The sequence below is a fragment of the Podarcis melisellensis genome (assembly GCF_964234715.1).
Source record: "Podarcis melisellensis genome assembly, chromosome: 8".
Taxonomy (NCBI): Eukaryota; Metazoa; Chordata; class Lepidosauria; order Squamata; family Lacertidae; genus Podarcis; species Podarcis melisellensis.
The window spans coordinates 39,633,750-39,658,316 of NC_138540.1; the positions used below are offsets into that span (position 1 = coordinate 39,633,750).

The 24,567-nt window shown below is 42.9% G+C and overlaps 1 protein-coding gene across 1 annotated transcript in view; it reads left to right on the plus strand.

The window, feature by feature from the left end:
• The window catches only part of CRISPLD2 (cysteine rich secretory protein LCCL domain containing 2), a 46,307-nt gene extending 37,225 nt beyond the window's left edge, over nucleotides 1–9,082 (plus strand). The window contains exons 14-15 of the mRNA XM_081924076.1: nucleotides 3,733–3,866; nucleotides 6,423–9,082. Coding sequence (XP_081780202.1) covers nucleotides 3,733–3,866; nucleotides 6,423–6,477 — 189 coding nt within the window. The 3' untranslated portion in view covers nucleotides 6,478–9,082. The remainder of the gene's footprint in view (nucleotides 1–3,732; nucleotides 3,867–6,422) is intronic.
• The last annotated feature ends 15,485 nt before the right edge of the window (nucleotides 9,083–24,567 follow it).

Consider the following 24,567-nt stretch of genomic DNA (forward strand, 5'->3'; position numbering starts at 1 on the left):
ATGGGAGGGTTGGCCCTGGGATTTCCATTGCACTTCCAACACATAAAGATTGGCACTCAAGTGGTTGAGTTGACCTCTCCCTCTCTCTCCCTCCGATAAAGAATGAATGAATAATAGTACTAATTTACTTGAATTCTTTTTTAGACAGCCTTTCATTAATAAACTAAAAGTGGTTTACAATAACTAGAAAAATAGGACAGAATCTACACATACAGAACCAAGAATTGTTAACACAAGTATCAAAGGGCAGGGAATGCCTGGGCAAGAAGATTTGTTTTCAATAACTATTGGAAATTCATCACTGGTGACATACCCCCTAACTGTCCCATTTTAAGTGGGACATCCCCAAATGACAGAAACCAACCCCAGCTTCTGTTTGCATCCTGGAATGTCCCAGTTTTTGGTCCAGTACTCTGGTGCGAGTCCTCGTGTCAGACTGCAGGAGCAAAAGACTCTTACTCTGGTGTGAGTCAGCAATGATGGGCCAAAGTGCTGAAGGTCCAGTGATTTGGGGGGATGAAAATGTGGGAGGGTATGAGTTGATGCCTTCTGTATCTCAGAGGGGAGACCATTCCACAGACTGTATGGCACCATAGACAAAACTCTCTCATTATTACTACTGCTATTCCAACCACATGAGTAGTTAACTTGGCACTCTCCCACTGTTTTGGGACTCCCAACAGCCCCAGCCAGCACAGCCCTGGGGTCAAAGGTGATGGGATTTGTAGTCCAGCAACACCTGGAGGTCACCACATTGACTACATTATATTACTTCTGCTTGGAAGCATGCAGTGATCAAGTGCAGAGACCGTGTGTGAACTGGTCCCTGTTCTTTATATGGCAGGTGACTTTTTGCAAAATGGAGACCAAGCAGATTTCTATATTGGGCTTTAAATTTTGCCCTTTACACATCAGTTAGCTCAGGGGTCGTCAATGTGCAGCCCATGGGCCTGATGCGTCCCACGAAGACCATTTTACCGGCCCATGAGCTGCCCGCAAACTGAGCCGCCCACTCAGCAAGTCCCCCCCCCCCCACTGCACTAAAGCGCAGCACAGGGACTCACCGAGTGGCACCAGAAATACCTTCTGTGCATGTACAGGCGCTGACAATCGCTTCTGTGCAGATGCAATTTTCAGCATCTGGGCACGCACAGAAGCAATTTCCGGTGCCGTGGACATGCGGAGACATGATTTCCGGCATCGTGCTGCGCCAGTCTGGCCCACAGATGATCTCCATAGGAATGATCCGGCCCATGGCTGGTAAAGCTTGCCGACCCCTAATTTAGCTCATTTGCTCGAGTACATGTGTATCCAAAATGAACTTTGATCACAGCACAGGGCCATAGGGAAGTAGGAACCAGTCTTTGCAGAGGACCTTGGACTCGAGGCATCTTTCCCCTCTGCAGCCCCATAAAGACTGAAGCTTTTTTGGTTCCCCCTCCCCCTGAGACCTGTTTAGTGTGCTTTCCTCCATGGGGATAAAGAACACTTAATTCTGGCTTGTGTGACTTGAATGAAAAAAAAAAGAAAGAGAAAGACAAGCTCACTTTTTCCCCATAGAAACCAGCATACTATTTTAGCTGGCTCAGGACTGAGGCCTTGGGAAAGGTATGTTTGCAGGGAAAGAGGTCACAGTAGCTCTGGAAACGCTCTTGAGAGCTCAAGGAGCCAGAGTGCTTGTAATCAGTGGCAAAATAATGAGACCACAAATGTGCCGGAGGCGCACTCCAGGCTTGGATGAACTGAGGAAGCAAACAGTCGAAAGTAGTGAAAGCTTATCATCAAAGCCAGATGGCCCATCAAAACCCTGCATAAAAGTGGTTTCCCGAGTTAGAATGCCATTCTGCCACCCTGCAGAGAGCAAGGGATGGTGCTCAGCTGTTTCTAAAACAGATCAAGGGGAAGGGGAAGAAAAAGAAAAGAAAACCATTTTGAAATACAAGCTTACAGCAGTCAAGGGTGGACAGAATGTAGAGTGGGATCTGATTTGCAGCAAGGGTTTCTGATTCCCGGTTGTTTGACAATAGTGACAACGCCAAGGCTCCCCACTCCACTGAACAAGCAGGTTGCTGAAATTAATAACTTTGGGGGGAGCATGGGGACAGGAGCAGATTTATATTCTATTATTCACTCATAAAGTTGGTAGTGACTTAATTGTAAAATGCAACACAGCGGACAGCAGTTGGGGGGGGGCGTGGTGTTGTGTATTGCCAACAAAGAGAAAATGCAACCCCTCCCTCCAAAATAAGATTAAAACGGAGACATATTTGCATAAACATTGCATGCAAACTTAGAATTAACAGGCTGTATGCTTGATTGTATGTCTCCCTGCTATGTACAAGGCTGGAACAAAGAAAGTCAAAATCTCTCTGTTCCTTTCTAGTGAACCTATATGCAGCTTTTGTTCAGTAAGCTCAGTAAAGTGTTAACAGGATTTCTTTTCTCTCTTGCCTGCATTTCTGTTGGTTAAGTGATTTTGCTGATATGCACTGTGCCAAAAAATTCTCATTCCAACCCCCCCCCCCTTCTCCATCAATTTATAAGTAAAGAAGCTGCATTTGAAAATTATCAAATGCATGGTGTGGATGCATTCCAGGCTAGGGATAGAGAAATTGAGGCTGCTTGGCCATCTTTCTATATTATAATTGCTGTTTTTTAAGGAAGGGAGGAAATTCCTTCCTGTGCTGGGGCTTATCCTCTTTAAACAGTTTTGCAACTTGGTAGTGAAGATAAGAAACCCTTGCTGGGAGCAAGTGAAAGGCAACACCAGGGGGTTAAGGGGTGGCAGGGGTGTGCCTTGACCACACCAGAGGTGAATTTCGGAAGGCAGAACAGCCCGGAAATGAAGGCTTTGGAAAGAGCTATTGGAAAGGGAGGCTTCCGTAGTGCATAACTGCAGAATAATAGCTTGTCTGACTTCCTTGAGGACAGGGTGATATATATTTTTTAATGTCCTGGTTTTAGATGCTTTGTGGCTGCATACTTGGGCAAATTCAAAGCATATCTGCTTCAGCTGTGTTCCTCCGCTCTCCTTGACCATATATAGAAGCCCCCAAATCAAGCTGGCAGTCGGAATGGGCAGAGCTGCCAGCACAGAGGCAGTGATAAATGTTAAAAGGGATGAAAGAGAACCTGCCTTTTATGGCTTGGGTGGGAGAAAAGGAGGGGAGTCCATGATCTCCAACGTGTGTGTGTATGCGCGCGCTTTAGCTCTTTGTTCCTCTGTAGCTGCCTATCCACAAATCCTCTTGAATCCAAAGACTGGCTTTCCCTACAGCTTCAGTGTTCCATGCTATTTCCCTCTTTCCCCACTAGCTTTTAAGATGCAGTGATCCGTCAATGGCTTTTGCGATTCTCTCAAGTCAGGCTTCACATTTTGGTAAACTTTAATGTGATCTGGAATTAACCTGGTATAAAGGTATACATGGGCCTGTATTTTATTTTATTTTTTAAAATTAATGCTGCTTTTTGAAAGGCGCTGGGGTGGACATTGCTGTCACTGTTGACGATGAGGGAATTGAGGATTAATTTTGGACCAGGATGCTGAGTGCTGGGGCTGGTGTTGAATGCCCTGTGCCCTCAGCCCTGGCACAGGCCAAGCGATAACAAATTGATAACCTGGAACTGTGTTTGTGTGAATAATGTCCCAGCTAGTATTCAACATGGGTTGAGTTCCATGCAATGCCTCTGGGCCCCTTTGTAAGTGACTGTGGTTGTTCTATGACCTTTCAGAATTCCAGTATCTGCAAAGCTGCTGTTCATGCAGGGGTCATTGGAGACAATGCTGGTGGGTACGTGGATGTGATGCCTGTGGAGAAGAAGAAATCCTACAGTGGCTCTTCAAAGAATGGGATCCAATCTGCAAGGTAAGGCAGTCACCCCTCTCCTGATTGGGCTCTTTATGAAATGGTTCTTCTGTTGTCTTCCTTGTTCTGCTACCTAAGTAAAGCCCTGCTGGATCAGAGCACAGGTCCATCTAACCCAGCATCCTACAGTGGCCAGTCAGGTGCCTGCAGGACACCCACAAACAGGAAACAATAGCAATTCTCACATTTGTTCCACACAATTGCTACTCAGAGAGAGAGAGAGAGATAGCATTTGAGCATGTGGACTCCATATGGCCAACCATGACAAGTAGATCATAGACTGATAGATCATAGAGTTGGACGTTGAGGACCAACTAGTCCAAACCCTATGCATTGCAGGAATATGTAGCTTTTCCGTACAGAACTTCTTGGCATTATCAGTACCATGCAACCAACTGAGCTATCCAGACTGATAGTCACTGGCAAGACTTTTCCTCTATGAGTTTGTCCTTTCCTCCCCATCCGATTTACTGAGCAGCAGCACATCTCCTGACAACAAATTCCATAAATCAGTGATTGGCTGTATGACAAAGTATTCAGTAAGGAATTGATTCACAGTATTGTTCTTGAGAGTGATCAAGGGGGATAAAGAAAGGTGGTGTTCCATGTTTCCGCTTTGTCTGAGAAGAGAACTAGTAAGAGCAAGTAACTACAGAAATTTAGAGGGATTCATCACCCTGTTCTTATATTTCCTTTTACAATAGTGATGGTCCTTTGGTATGGATAGGAATCATAGGAAGCTGCCTCATGCTCTGAGCATCCGGCTCAGTGTTATCTAGTCATACTGGCTGTGTTTCTCCAGGATTTCCAGTGGGATTCTTTCCTAGACTTACCTGGAAACAGCAGGGATTGAACCTGGAACCTTCTGCATGCAAAACATGGCCTTTACCACTGAGCTATGGACTGTCCCTGGTGATCCTCAGATGTTTGGGGAGAGCATCTTCTTTGCAAGCAGAAGGTCCCAGGTTTAACCCATACCATCTCCAGCTATAACTGTGAGCACCCTGCCCAAAATCCTTGAAATCGGCTGCCAGTCAGTATGGACAACACTGAGCTGGATGGACCAATGGTCTGACTTCATATGTTCTTATGTTGTTGGACTCTACTCCCATCAGCCTAAGCCAGTGCAGCCAATAGTCAAGGATGATGGGTGTTGTAGTCCAATGTTATCTGAAGAGCCACAAGTTCCCCATCCTTGTTTAGTGGAACACGAGTGATGTCCCTCCACACCATTAGAAGAATTTTCCTTCTAGAAAGCATATAACAAGGCAGTAAAACATTGACTGGCTTTTCTAATTGGTATTTTTTTTTTTTTACACTGACCCTGTAGGATTCTAAGCACACCTCTATGAGTTAGTTTGTGGGGAGGCCCCTAGATCTCAGATGACATCAAGCAGTCAGGCATGGTGCCCTCATCATTCCTGCCTTAGATCCCATGGGGGTTTCTGGGAAAGTACATCTTGGATAGCTCCCTCCCTGCTCTTCTCAGTCCTGCGTAAGCTTCACTATGTTGCTCCCTCAGGAGGAAAAGGCTTTTGGGAATATCCCAAGATAGCTCACACTGGGACTTCTGAAAAACCAAAACTCTCAGGGTTGTGACTGGTTCCAAGACTGTTGCGTTTTTCTGCCTTTGATGGAAGCGAAAAGGGAGGGAGAGTCAGCAAGGCAACTTTTGAATACTCTGAGCATGGTGAGGAAGAATGGTGTCTCTGTGAAGGGAATAAGGGATCTTCTTGCAGCTCTCTGCACCCTTAACAAACTACAGTTCCCAGGGTAATTTGGGGGAAGCCATGACTATTAAAGTGGTACAACAGTGTTTTAAATCTATGGTGTGGATGGGACCTCAGTCAGCCAACCATGTTTTTACTGTTTGGAGCCAAGGGTCATTTTCAATATAAATCATTAAAAAATCCACTGGGGATGTGGATGGGAGGAAGTAGCCTACCTACTAAAGCAAGCAGCCCTATAGATAACAAATTTGTCTGCATCAGCCAGCCACCATCTCAATTTTGAAATTGGTTTCAGGGTTTCAAACATTGAATAAAATCCCCATTGCCTTTAAATGAGTTTGAACAGAGGAATTAGCAAAGAAACATTGACTGCTATGCCCCATTGCCAACCCAAAGAGCCAAGCTTTTCAGATGGGGCCTGCTGGGTTTACTTTGAATCTTATCTCCTCTCGTGTAGCCATTGGAGAGTCACCTGAGACTCCCCCCCCCAGTCTTTTCAGGGTGGGGGAATCCATATAAAGAATTTCCTATGGGCTGTGAGATGGGGGGAGGACTGGACAAAAGTATGGAGGATAAATGGCTTCTTGGCCATCATAGATAAGACCAGAATATCCCTACTTAGAAGCTGTTCAGAAGACCTGATACTGGAGATATGGTCCCCAGGAGGCTTCCTATGAAGAAAATATGACAGGGTCAGACCTGTTTACCACTTTATGCAATTTTCCAACTATTTAAAACAATCAAAAGAAGATGTAGGGGTTTCCCCCCCACTCCTGTAATGGAAAAACTGCTTATGCATTCCCTTTGTCTTATTTCTTGTTTCCAGCTTAAAGACACAGACAGAAGGAAACGCCTTCCGAATCTTTGCCGTGAAGCAATAAATTTCCAAGAAGCGGAACCCCGTCTGTTGGGAGGAGGAGGAGGCGCTATTCCTAAGCGATGGGAAGCCCACACATGATGGTGGTCGGTCCTGGCATGCAGTATGACAAAGTCCTCTTGGTCAAAACTCTTTCAGGGACGACAAAGACTGCTGCCGGAATCACATTCTGACTTAACTATCCACATCCCATTGGTGTCAGCTCAGTGTTTTATTATTATTAATATTACTTCCAAACATTTAGGGTCAGATTTTGAGAGCGGAGTGTTCAGCACCTTATTTTCTGGTGCACAGCTTATATTGCTCAAAGATAAGAGTTTTGCACTTCATGGAATGAACCTACCGCTTAAGGGTGAATGCTAGCTTGAATAACTATGGAGGCCTTGCTATGTGTGTGATAGTTGGTGTGTGTGATTGGGTGTGTTGGAGTGCAAGAGACAGAGAGAGAGGGAGAATCCAAGTCTCTTTGGATTCTTTTCTTGGGTTAACAACAGGTCCATTAAATGCAGTGCTGAAACAACAGGTGGTAGACTTTTCTGTGGATAGTGCAAAAGACACACCTAGCTGTCGGAAAAACAAAACTGCCTTTCAAAAGAGCACCATCTCCGTAAACCGGGAATTTCTCTCAAACTAAGGGAAAAAATGTGGAATAGCTGGGTTTGCTGGCCAAACAATTGCAGGAAGTTAGGAAAGTTAGGGGTGTTAAAAATAAATCAAGGAACTAGAACCCCTGTCCAGGCACATTTCGATTGGTAGTACATTAGACAGCATCGTTTTATTTACAATTACCTTCAATTTATTTTATTCAGCAGAGCTGGTCATATCTTAATTATGCAGTGATCTCTAGAAGTTGATCTTTATTTTGTTAGAAACTTACAGAGCGTTTGCTTTGCCCCTGATTTTGTACAGATGTGGGGCTTTATTTTATTATTATTATTATTATATATATTATGTATGTTGGGGTTAACCACAACATATATATTAGAGAACTAATAGATCTGGTTTGTTTCCTTGTATTCAGTAAGTATATATTTAGATCCCATGCAGATCTCAACTGTCTCCATGATGAATGGAGTTGTAACATTCACCCAGGTATTTCAAGGGTTGGATTTTAATCATTTATCATTCTCACCCCCCTATTCAAACCTTTTCAAATCCAGCCCAGTCCACAGCTGGGATCCAAAGAGTTTGCTTTTGTCTGTCTGCTGGGAATTTGGACATAGCAGTTCCTCTAATGTCCAGGCTCTGAGTATCATAGAGAGCTTGAATTTTTATTTTATTTTATTTTAAGGAATTCATTCCAGTTCCAGTTCATTCCCTGCAAAGAGGAACAAATTCCATTCTGTTTCAATTAATATATTTATAATAATTCATAATTCCTTCATGTAGTCCTAGGTGTTATTCTTTTCCTCTATCTCTCTAGACATCAGAATTGAGGTATAAAATAGAAGAAAACAACAAAACACACGCACACAGTGCAATGTGGAAAAAAATTAATTCACATTTGGTTCACCTGGAAATTATAGGAACTGCTTTCTGGTGTAGTTCAGAGATAGCTGGATTAATTCAGTGAAGTAGTTCATTCCGAGCACTAATGTGATCACTTATGTAACCAAAATGACGCCACCCATATATAACAGAAGTATCAGTGGATCTGGAGGGAACCCCAAAGTCTGCATAGGTTCAACATATCTTTAGGTTAAAAAAAAGTAGAGAAGAGGCAATGAGAGCTGGTCATGCTCATTTGCCATGGAATGCTGACTAAGAGCAGGTGGGTCAGAAAACATGGATGAGGGGAAAGGGAATGGAGCAGTAGAAATCTTGAACAGTGTCCTACGCCACAACATTTTATTGCAGGACACTCTGAATATTGGCGTCTCATCTCATGCCATATCACATTCTGCTAAAGATTATAATCTGAACATTTACTTTCTATTTATTTAGAGTGAATCTTTACAGGAAGTAATAGTTGTTTCTTTGCTTTTTTAAAAAATAGTGATGCAGATGATTAGATAAGTCAATGCCTTGGTGAGCTTTGGGATCCTGGACTTCAAGGAATGCTCGTCAGCTGTGGTGCTAAAGTGGTGCTAATTAGGGATAAACAGAATTACATCCCACCCCCATATCTGCCCCATAAACTGATTTAATGTTCCAAAAAGTCTTTTGAACAAAGGAGGGGGGTTTGTAATGCACAGACATTGTTATTTTATCCAAAATATACCAGCGGGTGCATTCAGATATAGAACAACTACAACAAAGAATAGCCTTTCCATTCCTGGGTTCATGTTTGCCTATTTTGGATGCGTGATCTGAATAGACCTCTTCTCTGTAGGCTGCAAGGGCCTGCAGGGTTGGTTTTTTGTATATTTGCTTTTTTTCTATGAAAAATGATGTATTTTTTACTATTTCCTTTGTAAAAAAAAAAGTTTACTGTAAATGACTTTGTTTTAGCTTTGCATGGTCTTTTCGATGGGTTTAGGATTTCAGACTGATTCTCTAGCACCACAGCAAAGTATCTCTACAGCAAAACAGACTGTTTTCCGGCTGTTTTGGTTTATGACATTTGTGGAAATAAAACTCTTGAGAATTAAAAATGAGACCATTTAGCATGGAGCTTGTTTGTTTCATATCTTGTCTTGTTGGGTTTGTTTCAAGGCTTTTGCAGAATTGTCACACAGAACAAAATCAACTCATCTTCTTTTACATATCAGGGGTGTCAGCCCCCAGGCCTGGGGAATGAATTCAGTTCTCCAGACCCCTCAGTCTTGCTCTCAGAACTCTTCCCCAGACCACATTCTTCACTGCCTCTGCTCTGTGCCTTCCTTGAGAGTTTTTGTCATGCTGGAATATGTCCTCTAATTCTAGTGACAACCCTTGCTTGCCTGGATTCAGGGTACAGAGGGGAGTGTGAATGTGTAGAAACTAGCCTACAGTATAAACGGAACATTTCCATGTGTTGCTCCACCCAATTTTCCCTCTGGCCCTGCCCACCACTGGTATGTCCCCCCCCCCCAAGTTCGCCCAGAAGGAAATCCAGCCATCAGGCTGAAAAAAAGTTTCTCCTTCTTGACGTACAGTATTCTTATCTATTCACTTTTGGGGGGCAACAGGGTATATATACTTGTGATTCAAATGCCAAAGAGGGTGTCCTCACAGTTAAGAAATGAACACACACACGCATTCAGGCAGGTAGTGAGCTGTAGCAATCTCCTCTTAGAGATACAGAAACATGTAGCATAGCAAGGATGTTTTGGACTAATGGAGCCTGAAGTATCTAGTTGTTTTGTAGCACTGATAAGCCTGAGCCACACTGTCTTTGACACTTGTAGCCAGCTTTGCTTTGTCTGATCAAGCAAGGAATGAGTTTTCACTTGTTTTGATCATAAGAGCCCCGCGTCATCTGAAAGTTTCATGTAGTCCAACAGGAAACAAAGCTATCCCAGTAAAAATGTATCACCTTAGTTCAGGTGGCTGGGGCTGACTGGAACTGTAGTTCAAAACATTGGATTAGCAAAGGTTTCTCTGGCTGTTTATTTCCTAGCTGCAGTGTCCTAACATGAACTCCTTATTATATCCAGATCTTCCAGTTTAACAGATTTATAGATTGCCTTGTTTATAAATGAAGGGTTTTTCTGTGGTCTTTTTTCAGAATGTGGCATTCAGCTATGGCAGAATTTCTGGCAAAGCTTTCGCTTTGCACCCCTTGCTTTGCTCTGCGATCCATACTTTAAAATTAGCACCAGGAGAAATTCACAGAGAGGTTTGTGCATGCCTGTTCTTAGGGATGTAGTGTTTAGAAATGGGGTCTCCTGCAAAGAGCCAGCAGCCGAAATATAAACAGCAACCCAGGAAGATGGTGCAGGGAGGTGTTCCCTGACTGTGACAGAAAAGGGCTTCCTTCAGGACTCTCAGTGGGCAGGCTGGTCAAAGTTTATAAAAAGAGCATCCTTCAGCAAACATTTGATCCCCAAAGCCAAATATTAGCAATTCATAAATTGAGAATCTAAATATGAGTCATTTCCCCATAACCAGCCATTTGAAAAAGGAATGTTGCATGAAAAAGTAAGAAGAGCCCTGTTTGATTAGGATGAAGGCCCAATTAAGGGAACCTGAACACCATGCATTTAAAGCACTATGATACCATTTTAAAAAGTCATGGCTTCCCTCAAACAATAAATCCTTGTTCAGGGTGCTGTTAGGAAGGTTGGCCTAGATGATGCTTTGGGTCTCTTCTAACTCTACAACTCTATGATTCCTTTAGTCTATGGAGTTATATCCTAGAGTTCCCTGGGAAGAGGAATTGATTGTTACACCACTCTTGACACATCAACAAAACTTTACACATTTGTGGGATGGGGGAAAGATTTACCACCATATTCCCTTTCAGTGTGGTGTAGTGGTTAAGAGTGGTAGTCTCATAATCTGGGGAACTGGGTTCGCGTCTCTGCTCCTCCACATGCAGCTGCTGGGTGACCTTGGGCCAGTCACACTTCTCTGAAGTCTCTCAGACCCACTCACCTCACAGAGTGTTTGTTGTGGGGGAGGAAGGGAAAGGAGAATGTTAGCCGCTTTGAGACTCCTTAAAGGGAGTGAAAGGCGGGATATCAAATCCAAACTCCTCCTCCTCCTCCTCCTCTTCTTCTTCTTCTTCTTCTTCTTCTTCTTCTTCTTCTTCTTCTTCTTCTTCTTCTCTTCTTCACAAAACTCCACTTTGACTCCTCCCTTTGAAAGCAGTCGTAGCAATGAGTTCTGGAGAGTTTTGTATTTAATTTAAACCTGGGAGACACACAAGCCTTTCAGCTCAGAACGCTATGGAGTAGAATGTTGGTAAATCTTTGAGGGTTGGGTGTTTTTTTTTGTATAGAACATTCAGAGAAGCTGAGCAGGTGACAACCTCTCTCCTTCCAAATTGCAGGCTTTCCCTTAATAGTGTTCTTATTTTGGAAGGTGGATTCTTTCCAGCCTGAATAGAAAGAGGACTCTGTGATCCACTGTGCAGCTGGTCCCTAGATGCCAGCGCAAGCAGTCAAAAGAATGCCAGCTTGTACCTCTCACGGCCAACCCATCCCAAGGAAATGGAGGCAAGGGTTCTCCTCTGCCTTTAGCAATCTGCCTTACACCAGGTCTGCTATAGGCACTTCCAAGTGAGACGACCTGTTTACTGAGCATTCATCCTCATTTGTCTGCAGGGAGACTAGAAAACATTGGCTATTTGATTCAGTCTTATTTGTTTACAAGGAGGTTAGATCTCACTGGGGCAGTGGAAAACCTCATATTTAAAGGTGACCTATCTAATTATCAGGGACGCGGGTGGCGCTGTGGGTTAAACCACAGAGCCTAGGACTTGCCGATCAGAAGGTCGGTGGTTCGAATCCCCATGACGGGGTGAGCTCCCGTTGCTCAGTCCCTGCTCCTGCCAATCTAGCAGTTCGAAAGCACACCCAAAAGTGCAAGTAGATAAATAGGTACCGCTCCAGCGGGAAGGTAAAAAAAAAGGTGTTTCCGTGCGCTGCTCTGGTTCGTCAGAAGCGGCATAGTCATGCTGGCCACATGATATGCCGGCTCCCTCAGCCAATAAAGCAAGATGAGCGCCGCAACCCCAGAGTCGGTCACGACTGGACCTAATGGTGAGGGGTCCCTTCACCTTTACTTTATCTAATTATCACTTCCTGAAGCAACATGTAAATTGAAACACTGCTGTTCTTCACAATTCACACTCTTCCATATTTTGCAATGGCATTCTGCAGCCACATAATGTGTGCAGAAATGCATTTGCTAAGGTAAGCTGTATGTTATAAAAACGTGTACGTTAGCAAAAGCAGCATACAAAACTTCATTATGTTAGAGGAAATAATATGTTAGACAAAATACATTTTGCAAAAATGTTACATTGTCCAGAAGTGCACACAAATCTGTGTATGTTAGGAGGATTTTTTTACCAAGATAATGAAGAAGTTTCATGAGGACTTAAAAAAGAAAAAGCAAGTGGATGTGGAAATGTGGAGAACTGAACTTAAGAGTGGAAAAATGAAAAATGGAGAGAAATTGAAATGAACAGATTTGCCCATCCCTACACCAAAGCAAATGCTATTCCAATTCCACCCTTGTCAATGCATTTCCCCATCACTTATTGCTAAAAGTTTGATCATTAGGGAGAAGCAGGTTTGTTGTGCAAGATCTCCTGATCAACTCTAATTGCACAACCTGAATTGCCAATACATGACTGAATCTCACCCCAAAATAGCGATGGTTTAGAAAGAATTTGTGTGTCTGCCTAGCCTAGTGTTCTCAAAGCTACCAGCCTAGTGTTCTCAAAGCTACCAGCATGAGTTTGACCAAACTGCGGGAGGCAGTGGAAGACAGGAGTGCCTGGCATGCTGTGGTCCATGGGGTCACGACTAAACAACTAAACAACAACAACAACAACAAAATTAAAAAGTTCATTTCTCAACCAACCCCAATTCTGAATTTTGATGCCATCAACTAGTTAAGTTATAACTAGCACAATATTTATTTTATTTCATTTTTTGAAACTCTGCAACAGGATTAGTTTAGGTTTGCTTATGTAATTGTGAGTGCTGTTGTGCGGTCCAAAAGAGAGACAGCCAAGGATGCCTAGGCTCACTGGCACGGAGAAAAAGGCATCTGTTCCTTACCATTACTTTCAGAGAGAAGAATTCTGCTTCATCCATCCTACATTGTTTTGAGCATTCAGGCTGGTGTTCTTTTTCTTTAACCCACACTAGGGTAAGTGGGGATAATTTATTCCTTTAATAATAATAATAATATTAAAAGGAAAAAACCCCAGGAACATCTCATCACTTTCCTTGGACACGATTCAACTAAATTAACACGAGTGGAATGACTTCCACTTGAGCAATGGGACTTCCCCCCTACTTGTGTGAATGTCCTGAATCTTCCCCAGATCTGTTCCAGATAGCCGGGGGAACCTCTTGTAACGACCCATCTGTTCCTCTTCCTCCTTTCACCAAAGGCACTTTGCAGGGGCCAGCACTCTTGGCAGGCAGAGAATCAGAAAGGCCGCTCTTAATTACATCAGGTTGATTTTGACGTCAGTGCCCATCAGGAAAAGGGTTTGAAGTGAGCTGAGGACAGGCTCTGCTTCTGGCTAAGGAACTGGGCCATGTTTTGGCTTCAAAGTCTCTGGTCCAGATTTCCAGGACCAAAGTCTACGAAATCAGGCAGGACAAATGAGATGGCAAAGGACTGCAGCATGCAGAAGGTGTCAGGTTCAATCCTCAATCCATGTATGGCTGGGAAAGTCCCTGGAGAGTCATTGACAATTTGGTGGTTGGAACATTAGCTTTTCATGTGGAAGGTCTCAGGTTCAATTCCTGGCATCTCCAGGTAGGGATAGGAAGGACCCTGGGCTGTAATCTTGAAGAGCCACTGCCAGTGGCATGAGGCAATATCTTATGTTCCTACAACTGTTTATTGATTAATTTTTTAAAAAAGGGATTGCAGATAGGAAAGCCAGGAAAGACACCAAAGAACAGGACAAAGGACACATCTGTATAAAACATGCATGTGCTAATTCATAAGCATAGATGCCCATGGTGAAATAGCAAGGCAACCAATGATCCTTGACATTTTGCATGACTGTTAAAGAGTTTTAAGAACACTTTGAATATATGGTGCGGCTGTGACCCAAGACCTGCTGGCCACTATTCAATAACAGACAAGCAGACAAAAGAGAACACCAGAAGCGGGAAAGCTGGGGGGGGGGCCCAGGTTGTTTAGTATGATAGAGGGAAACAGGTCACCCTCTCCTGAAGGCAATAGGCTGTACCCTAAGCTAAAGTCTTTGCTTTATACTTGTTGTGCTGATGCGATGTTGACGTGCAAGGCAAAACAAAAGCACACAACCAAATACTGTTGCACTTCAGATTGCATGGCAAGAATAAGCTTTTGCACTACAAGAATCTTACCTAGCAACCTATGTTTGGCTACTACATTTCCCCATGTCACTGGTGCCACCCAGCACTGCCAATGTGGCCCCTCGAAGGATGTCCAGATGGGAATGTGGCCCTCTGGCTGGAAAAGGTTTCCCACCCTTGTGTTACGAGAAAAGAAACTCTGCACCACTTTCCTAAGTTGGCAACCTTTCTTGCTGCCATGGATGCTAATGAAGAGATCTGCCTGTTGCCCTGAAAGGAGCCAGATCATTTGCATGTTGGGAGAAGCCTGGAAAGGGGCCACCTACACTTTCGGCGAGCTTTGATAGGTGCTGCTTTCCTGTTTCCATTGGAGGAGGGCACAGAAATGGCACAGCTTCGTGAGGCAGGGAAACAGAGCTGAGCAGCATCTGCTTTTTCTCAGCTGTCTCTTTGATCTCCCTGGAGTGCAAAAGGATGCGAGAGGCCAAATCTCAAAGAAGCCAAGAAGCGTCTTTTTCATTCCCCCTTCTCTCCAAACTGATGATGGTGATGGTGCTGATAAATATGAAGGGTAATTATTTTCTCGTTTTGTTTTTTTTATGAACCTTTTGCAAATTATATAAACTCCAGAAATCAGCTCTACGGATGCAGCTGTTGGACAGATGTTTCCCTATTAAAAAGCAACAACTTCCATTTGTCTTTGGATTATTAGTTTTATAAGGAAAGGGCTGCCATGGCACGTGGCTCTCCTTTTGTTTTAGTCCAGAGGTTCTTAGGTAATGAAGGAAGATCTGCCATACACATTGCAACCCTGGATTGCCCCTTTTATATGAGGATATTAGCACCGTGCTAAAGAGGGACTGACCTGTGTAGCAGCCTCTCTTCTGACTTGTCGCTATTCTGTGGGAGTTGTCTCTGCTTAAATCACTGCCCCCATTTTTCATCCCCCTTTTTTTTTGCCTTTTGGAGAAGGGCCATAGCTCAATGGGGCAGAGTGCTTGTTGTTTGATGGACTGCTGAATTTGCAATGAGTTTTAGATACCAGGAATGGAAAAACAGGGTAGAAATCTGCCCTTCAGAGTGAGGGAACTGGTGATCCTACTTGCATTGACCTCAGTCTGAACTGACTTTAAGATGCCATTATATTGCCAAATCTTGTTGGTTACTTAGTGACTTTATTCACATCAGTATGTAACCCTCAAATTCCCAAGGTGTAACAAAATAATGAAACTGGGCTTTCAGGCTTTGGTTTGTAGACAGACAGTACCTCCAAAGTGTTAGGGCAAAGCCCACAGTGTTTACACTAATCTCACTGTTATGTGTAGTTTAACAGTTTAGGAAAGTTGCACCACATACCTGCAAAACCTAATCATGTATGTATGTATGTATGTATGTATGTATGTATGTAGTTAGTTAGTTAAAAATGACTATTTCCTACATCAGAGACAATGAAGCCTCAACAGTGCCAGCTTCAGAATTGTCTCCAGCCTACCCCTGAAGTTGAGAAAGTGAGTATGTAGTTGTCTCAGGCTATATTATATATGACTGAGGTAATTTCCCCCTCTTTCATAATACTAGAACCCAATAGGACCATCCAACGAAGCTGAATATTGGAAGATTCAGGACTTTTTCACATAGCACATAAACTATGGAACTTGCTCCCACGAAAGGTAATGGTGGCCAGCAACTTGGATGTCTCTAAAAGAGGATTAGACAAATTCATGGTGAATTAGGCTACCTAACTATTAGCCATGATGGCTATGCTCTGCTTCTACTGTCAGTTGCCTGGTTGCACAAGTGGTGAAGTTCTGCTTGTGGGCATCTGGTTGGCCACTGTGAGAACAGACTGCTGACCTAGATGGACTTTTGGCCTGATCCAGCATGGCCCTTCATACATTCTGTGTATGATTCTGCCTTGAGCCATTTCTCTACACCTCTTCTTCATGAACTTTACTTATGGCCTGTAATATTCCTGAAAAGATAAAGCAAAATGCCTTAGATTTTGGACTTGCGGGGGCAGGAGATCGGTTCCTTTTCTATTTGTTTAATTCCAGATTTTGCCAGTGCATGCTTAAAATTCTCTTCTTGATTCCTATCCCTTCTGAGTCACCTATGGGGCAGAAGTGAAGTCATGGAGCAGCTTCAGAAGAGGAAGAGGAGAATATGGTTTGCATTACAAAGAACCTCCTTCCAGTGCTGATTGGCAGCCCTACCTCAACGTGTGCTTTCAATTTCCCCCCTGAAATATGAACCAGGTAATGCTGCCAACACAGACTCTGTCCTCTCAAATACCTCGCCTATTCTAGCAGTTCAAAATAGTTTGAAGAGCAGTTATTTCACTGTATTGCAGTGATGGGGAACCTCCAGCCTGCAAGGCCAATTTCGGCCATGGTCAACTTGCCCAATACCTGATGATCAGCTAACTATCAGGTTTTGCAAAGCACTATGCAGTGGTGGGAGAGACGAGCTTCATCTACAGTGTTTTTGGGGTTCTGCGCAGCAGGCTTTGCAAAACTTGGCCAGTGGATCATTGGTGCTTGCAAACTGTGCCTTTGTCTGTTGGTGTCAAACCATGTGGGAAAAAATGGGCCACCTGACATTATTGTGGTGTCAGGTGATTGTCTAGTAGGCAGTGCTGCCCACTTGTCAAACTTGGTCTGTGGAAGTTGAGGGAATGACTACATCTCCCCACATGGGAGATTCCCAATTTTCTGGGGATCCTAAGAATAATAATTTAATCAAATGGCACAGGAGGAGCAGAAGTACATCAAGGAAACCAAGCAAGCAGGGGTAAAGGTTCAAAAACCTTAGTCAGAATAACCTCAAATAGAGTTAGAAGAATTGCTAAAACCTCTTCCCTAATAAATGCATTTTGGTGTGCAATTTTGTCTATACAGGTTACATACGCTTCAGGTTACACACTCCGCTAACCCAGAAATAGTGCTTCAGGTTAAGAACTTTGCTTCAGGATGAGAACAGAAATTGTGCTCTGGTGGAGCGGTGGCAGCAGGAGGCCCCATTAGCTAAAGTGGTGCTTCAGGTTAAGAACAGTTTCAGGTTAAGAACGGACCTCCAGAACAAATTAAGTACTTAACCCGAGGTACCACTGTATACACATTTGTGTAATCCGCTTCCCCTAAAATAATTCAAGTTTGTACATTATTTTCCCTTAAGGCCTGCATTTCCATGCACATTTCCCTCCAATAATCCAACCACATTTTGTGGGGTTGCAAAATTCGGAGAAGTGCAAATTTCAAAGGATAGCTATGTCTTGGTTCACATATTGCTTTAGAAAAGGCAACACCGTCCAAATTTCTTTCTGCAGCTTGGCACCCAATCAACACTTTCAGAACAGGGGTGGAGTGGGGGGGAGAGAAGGGTGTTTTGCTTTTAACATGTGTACAAATTTGCCCTTGTGTTTGCCATGCCAACAAGCTGCTCTAGAACCAAAGTTTAGGCCTCTGAGGGAAGGAGGAGGGATTTTGCCAAGTCATTTTTTTTTTAAAGGAGCACCCATTCATGTAAGCATGCTGGGAAATAACAGTTCTCAAGTCATTTGGAGCTTGCATAGAAATATAGGAATCTGCCTTAACCGAGGCATACCACTGTTCCATCTTGCTCAGTATTTTTGACACTGATTGGCAGTGGCTGTCCAGGATTTCAGGCAGGATTCTCTTCCAGCGCCATCTGCCAATGAGTGAATCTGGAACCTTCTTCATGCAAAGCAGATGCTCTAGCACTGAGCTATGGTCCCACCCCAAGTGATAATCATCCTAGGGCAATAGTGAAATACACTCATACCTAGGAGTGAATCCCATTGAACTCAATGGGACTTAATTCTGGATAGATTTGTATAGGATTGCAATGTGAATTGCACAAAGCTGGATTAAAAATAATTTTAAAAATAGGCTAGTATCCAATTAAGTTGTACTCACGATATATCTATTTAAACTAATTAATCTATGTTAGTTATATCCATTAATTTCAATGGGTCTATACTGAATAAAATTTACCTGGATGCAATCCATGACTGATTCTAAATTGCTATATATATATTTCTTGTTTGCATACATTATTTTTCTAACACTACCCCCTCATAAATGACATTTTTTCATGTTTGCATGCTTCCAAAATTGGATGAAGTGCTATTTCAACAAATATCACCTTGTTTCAAATAGTACAGGAGTAGAGGACCATTGCACTTTTTAAAGCTTCATTAATTAAAGAGAGGGAGAGGTGTGTTTTTTTTTTTTGTTCTGCCTGGTCCTTGTTGTCCTCTAGAAATATACCCACAAAATATTTTTTGCACACTTGACAAAGCATGAAATGGCATGCAAGGTTACAGACTCTTTGGCAGTCTTTTACTTGCTTTTGGAAAATATTTGAAATTTCTCTCCCCCTAGTTCTCCCCTTACCCGATTAAACTAGGGGGAAAGCCCCTCCTGAATGAGTCATGTCAAGCTTGGTTGGTTACCTCAGTCAAAAAGGTACCATCCTGACATCAGGTTTATTTTGGAGGGCCTGTTAACTGTTTTGTGGGATTGTTTTTGGCAGTAAAGAATTCAGCAAGACTATTTCAATCACAGCCACTCTGCAATCCTGAATGACCCAGCTGTATTTAGTGGGGTAGAGTGCTGACCTCTGATGTAAGAGGGTGGCATTGACATTGTATGGATGAAAAGAATTGTAATATTTTCCAGCATCAGTGCAATCCCAATCATCTCTTTCTTCTCTGGAGCTCAGGTCTGGGAAAACAACAGCAAAAGAAAACAAACTTTTGCAAGTTTGAAGCAAATGCATTGCGGTGAGGGGGCAGGTGTGATGCTAGGCGATTGCCTCCTTTGCAATGATGTCATGAAGAAACCTTCTCCAATCCATGAAGCTGTTTTGTATCTTTAAAAAGGGGCTCTTTGCCAAAAACAGGGTTTGCAAGCACCACTCATCACTTGATTACTGCTGCCTCCAAAGCCCTATGTCCTTGCCTGCCTGGTTTGATTTCATGCTGTTAGGCCTATGTAATCCCATCGAAATTTTAGCTTGCAATGGTACAAGTCAACTTTGGCACAAATCAGCCCTTTAGTATGCTTTGAGGTAGGAATGGGGAGAAATTTGGTTTGCATTTTCTGACCTAATTTGCATTTCCTGAAACAAAAAACAAGCCAAAACGCAGCTATCCTTTGAAAGTGGCACTTCCCTGAATTTTGTGGTGCAGTTCTTTGACCCAAAAGAACATGATGGGAAAGTGTGCATAAAAATGCATATAATGGTGAAAACAAAAGCATTATATTAAGGGAGATGGTTTGCAAAAGATATAGGAAAAATGTGATGCATTTTATAAGGTCTTTATTCTCCCTCCACCCCAATGAAGAGATATAGCAAACTAAAATGAAAATTGGAAAAATGAGAAATGGTCTGCATTGGCATTCTTGGCGAAGTCTCATTCTCGGAGGCTGCTCTGTCTTCCTTATGCAAGCTATCTTTCCAGAGCCCTGTATTCCTTAAGTTGTTTTGTGCCCTTTTGCAGATGCCAGTGGAACTGTAAGATTTAGGGATTTCCTTTGCAATAGTTCAGAAGACCTGCTTTTCTAAGCAACTTCTTGTAGCACCTGTTGGCTTTTGCTGCATTGCTCATCTGAGACTGGGACCATTCTTGCTCTGACCAACACGCCCCAAGGCAGTTAGAGGATTCATATCATCAAACTGGGATTAAATTAAGCTGGACAAACAGGTGTTCTGGTCTCCAGGGGTCAAAAGCATTGCTTGCAGCCTGACATATTGCAGGCACATATTTCATTTCATTTCATTTATTGGTGTTTCTTTTTTTAATTGTTACTTGCTCTCCATAGTCACAGGCAATCCCAGAACAGGGTACAAAACTTACACTGAAACAATACAATAGATATACAGTAAAAAGTACATATCAAGCTACAGTATGCTTTCCTGTGCTCAAAGGAGACATGATCTTGCATCCTTGCATCCTTTGCATCCTTTGCATCCTTTGATGTGCCTGTCAAGATGCAACAGAGCTCATGGTTATTTGTGCTCAATAAGCAAAATTTATTCTTTATTTATAGTTTAAGTTTATGTTCCATCTTTCATCTTACTGGATCCCCAAGGCAGCCTTGGTTCAGTGTCAGGGCTGTGTTGAGTTCAAGATGGCTTTGATTCCTTGGGATCTAAACACAGTTTAACCATACATTGGATTTTTCTCCTTCCCTCATATTTTTGTCCCATTTTTAAATCCAGGAGCTGGTCTTCCAGATACTCTTCTTAAGCTTAAGAGCATAAGAAAAGCCCCCTGAATCAGGCCAGGGACCCACCTAGTCCAGCATCTTGTTCTCATAGTGGTCAAAGAGATGCCTATGAGAAGCCAAGAAGCAGGATTTGAGCACAAGAGCCTTCTCCCCTCCTGCACTTTCCAGCAACTGATATTCAGAAGCATTAATACCTCCACTCATGGAGTTAGAGTATGGCCATCACAGCTACTAGTCAATGACAGCCTTCTGCTCCCTTAATATGTCCAATCCTTTTTTAAAGTCATCTAAGTTGGTGGCCATCACTGCTTCTTGTGGGAGCGAGTTCCATAGTTTAACCATGAGTTAATGGACTTCTAAATGAAGGAACGAATGAATGCCATCAATGCATTTCATAAAGATACTTAAAGCAAGGTTAAGGAACCCTTCTCAACCTGAGGGCCACTTTCCCATCTGGGCAATATTCTGGGGGCCATAGGCCAGTGTTGGGCAGGGCCAGAGGCAATTAGTATGGATTTTTCTTTTGCACAATAGGCTAGTTTCTGCACACGCCCTTCTCTAAACTCCACCCAGACAAGTAAGAAGCAGTATTAGAGTTCCAAGGAAACATACCAGCTGGAACAAAACATTCAAGGAGGGTGCAATCAGGGCAGGTAAGGTATTTGGCCTAGGAAGAGTTCCACAGGCCAGATACAAGGTTTTTGAGGGCCCAATTCACCCCCCAGGCATCAAGGAAAAGAAAGAGGCATAACACACAACAGAGGGCTTTGTTTTAAATGTGCCTTTTGAGGCTGACCACTAGTAAGGAAAGTATAAACCCCAATAAGAAGTAAATTCATGTGGGGAGTTCTGAAATGCGACCAAATTTCATAATCTGGAAACATTTATTGATGGAACAACCCAAGCAACAAAAACAAGATCCAAGGACATGTTGCCTCCTGCTTAATATAGGCATGGAAAACAAGTCCAGATGATAATGGGGAATTAGTATAACGGCAACTACCCATAACCCATCCATGATATCACTTGTAAGAATGGTGGCTTGGGCGTTCGCAGGGGGTTGTGGAGTTGTGTGGCCCACAGGTCCTTTTATAGTGTGCAATGTGGAGAGCGCACACCAGTAGGTAGAATGCCAACCCCAGCCAATATGTATCCTGATCCTGGGTACATTGAATAACATTAAGAACACACTGGATCGAGCCAGTGGCTCCTCTAATCCAGCATTCAATTCTCATGGTGGTCAAGCAGGTGTCTGTGGGAAGCCTGGAAGCAGGACCTGGAATTCCAGAAGCATATTGCTTCTGACCAGTGCTTTTTTCTAGAAAAAGAGGTACTGGCACTCATAATGAAGTCGTTATAGTAAGTGCCACACTTTTTAACAACAAAAAAGAGGTGCTGGTACTATGTACTCTTGGGTATCTTCTGGGGAAAAACTCTGACATTGGATCTGGAACACAGATACTGAGGTAAACATAGGCATGGTGGTAAGTTAGTAGCCACTGATATGCACTTGAATCAACTTGCCTGATAACTCCTGTTGATATGGGGACTGTGGCAATCATCTGAATATATGGAGCCGCCTTCTGTAGGATCAGATCATTGGTCCAGTGCTATCTATTTTGGCTGGCAGTGGCCTCACAAAGTCCAGTTTTTTGGTTGCAAAGTTCTGATATGTAACCATAGTAATAATCATAAGAATTATAATGCATTCACATTTGGTGGGTGTGCAAGAAGGCAAAGCAATTCTGGAACCAAATAAGAGATGCAATAAAAAGACAAGGAGAAGTGCAAATAGAACTAGATCCAGTCTTGCTTTGATTGACAAAAAATCATTTGTATAATTAAGACAGTTACTTTGCATCCCTCAGCATGGTTACTGAGAAGCCACAGCACAATCCTAACCACATCTACTCAGAAGCCCTATTGAAGTCCATGGGGCTTTCACCCAGGTAAGTGGGGCCAGGATTGCAGCTTACATGCAGTTGAACTCAGTAGGCATTACTTCCGTGTAAGCATTTATTCAATTATCTTCTACAATTCTTGCTGCCAGACTTCTTTATGCAAAACATTGGAGACAGTCACATTCCGATAATAATCGAATGGGAATCAAAGTTGTATGAATGTGCCATTCTGGCAGAAATTCTAGTTACATAAGAGTTAGATAGAGGTGAAGACAGGCCCTCCAGATGTTGTTGGACTCCAACTCCCATCAGTCCCAGCCAACATGACCAATGGCCAGGGAGGTAGGAATGGTGGTCTAGCAACATCTGGTGGGCCACAGGTGACCTGCAAATTTGCTAGACCTACAAATTTTTATTTCTCTGAGTTCTTGTTTTTATTTTCCTGTCTTAAGCTGATTTTGTCCCATTTCTGCATCAGTTTGTTAATTTTTCTTTAAAAGTAACCACAAAATTTGCCAGCATTTTAGAATACACTTCTCATTTTTGTATGATTTTTTGCCTAGGAAGGAAAGTGTTTTTTCAAGCAATTTCTCCTACTATGATGCACCTGGAGGGTGCCTCTTAGAGTAAGAGAAGGTAGACAAAAGTGAAAATAGTTTCACAGAGAACTGGAAAGCCTTTATTATTATTATTATTTTGCACAGTAGTGCACATCCTCTAGAAAATCTAGGCTGTTTATTTGCAATGCTCTTGACTTAGAGTGATTTTTGTGCAACTTTAAGAATAAGAACATTAAACAGTGTGCAATATTACTATTATGAGTATTGTCAAATGCAGGCTTCCTCAAACTTGGCCCTCCAGATGTTTTGAGACTACAATTCCCATCATCCCTGACCACTGGTCCTGCTAGCTAGGGATCATGGGAGTTGTGGACCAAAAACATCTGGAGGGCCAAGGTTGAGGAAGCCTGGTCAAATGCTTACTGCTTATTTTCAAAGTTATTTGATTAATTCTGAAAGCGAAGAAATGCTTAGTAATAATTCTCTTTTTTGGTACTTAAATTTAAAAAGAGATCCCACATGCTTCATGCTTTCTTTAAACCCTTCTGCTTTCCGTTCAGAAAAATCAGATGCCAACCAGGAAGCAAGATGGAGATTTGGGTTTATTGGATTATTAGCCCTGGAGCAACATGAAACTTCATATTTTTGCGATATGACGTTTTGCAGGAGGAGAGATTTTGCGAAAGGTCAGTGGAAGTGTCAAACCTCAAGAGCATATTACACAAGCGAGTGCTGAACTGCTGCTGCTGCTTCTGACCTTTTTACCTTTATAGTCCTCAAGATCTCTGGCAACTATGATTCTATGGTTCTAACAGACTTGGTTGTTTGGGGTGTGTGAGTGTGTGTTTTATTTAACCAAGAGTAAGCAGTCTCCAATAAGGACCAAGGAGAAATGACTCAGGGAGGCTGGAACCCATTGAGACTGATAGGGCAGAAGACAGGGAGGCCAACAGTAGGTGAAGCCAGAGGCCACATTCTCCCCATACATTTAAAGCACTGGAATGCTGCTATGAAGTCCCCAAAGAATTCTGGGAGCTGCAGTTTGTTAAGGATGCTAAGATTTGTTAGGAAGCCCCTATTCCCCTCCACGGGCTGCAGGTGCTTCACAGAGCTACAACCAATACCTCTTCCCAGGAATCTCTGGGAATTGCAGCTCTGTGAGGGGAAGGGGGTGTCTCCTAACAGCTCTCAGCATCCACAACAAACTACAGCTCCTATAAATCTTTGGGGGAAGCCATGACTGCTTAAAGTGGTACCACAGTGCTTTTAATGTATGGTGGGAATGTGGCCAGAGTCAATGGCAGGCAGAGCAAACTAATTTTAGTTTTGTTCCTGTTGTCCCCCATATTAAGTGCAACTAATACAACTTTGAGACCAAGGAGAAGGAGGAAGCTGACAGCCAGTGCAGCCCTCTGGTAGGAATGGTGGTGGGAATTCAACTCAGTTCACATTTAAAGGTGAGCTTTTCGTATTTGCACTGT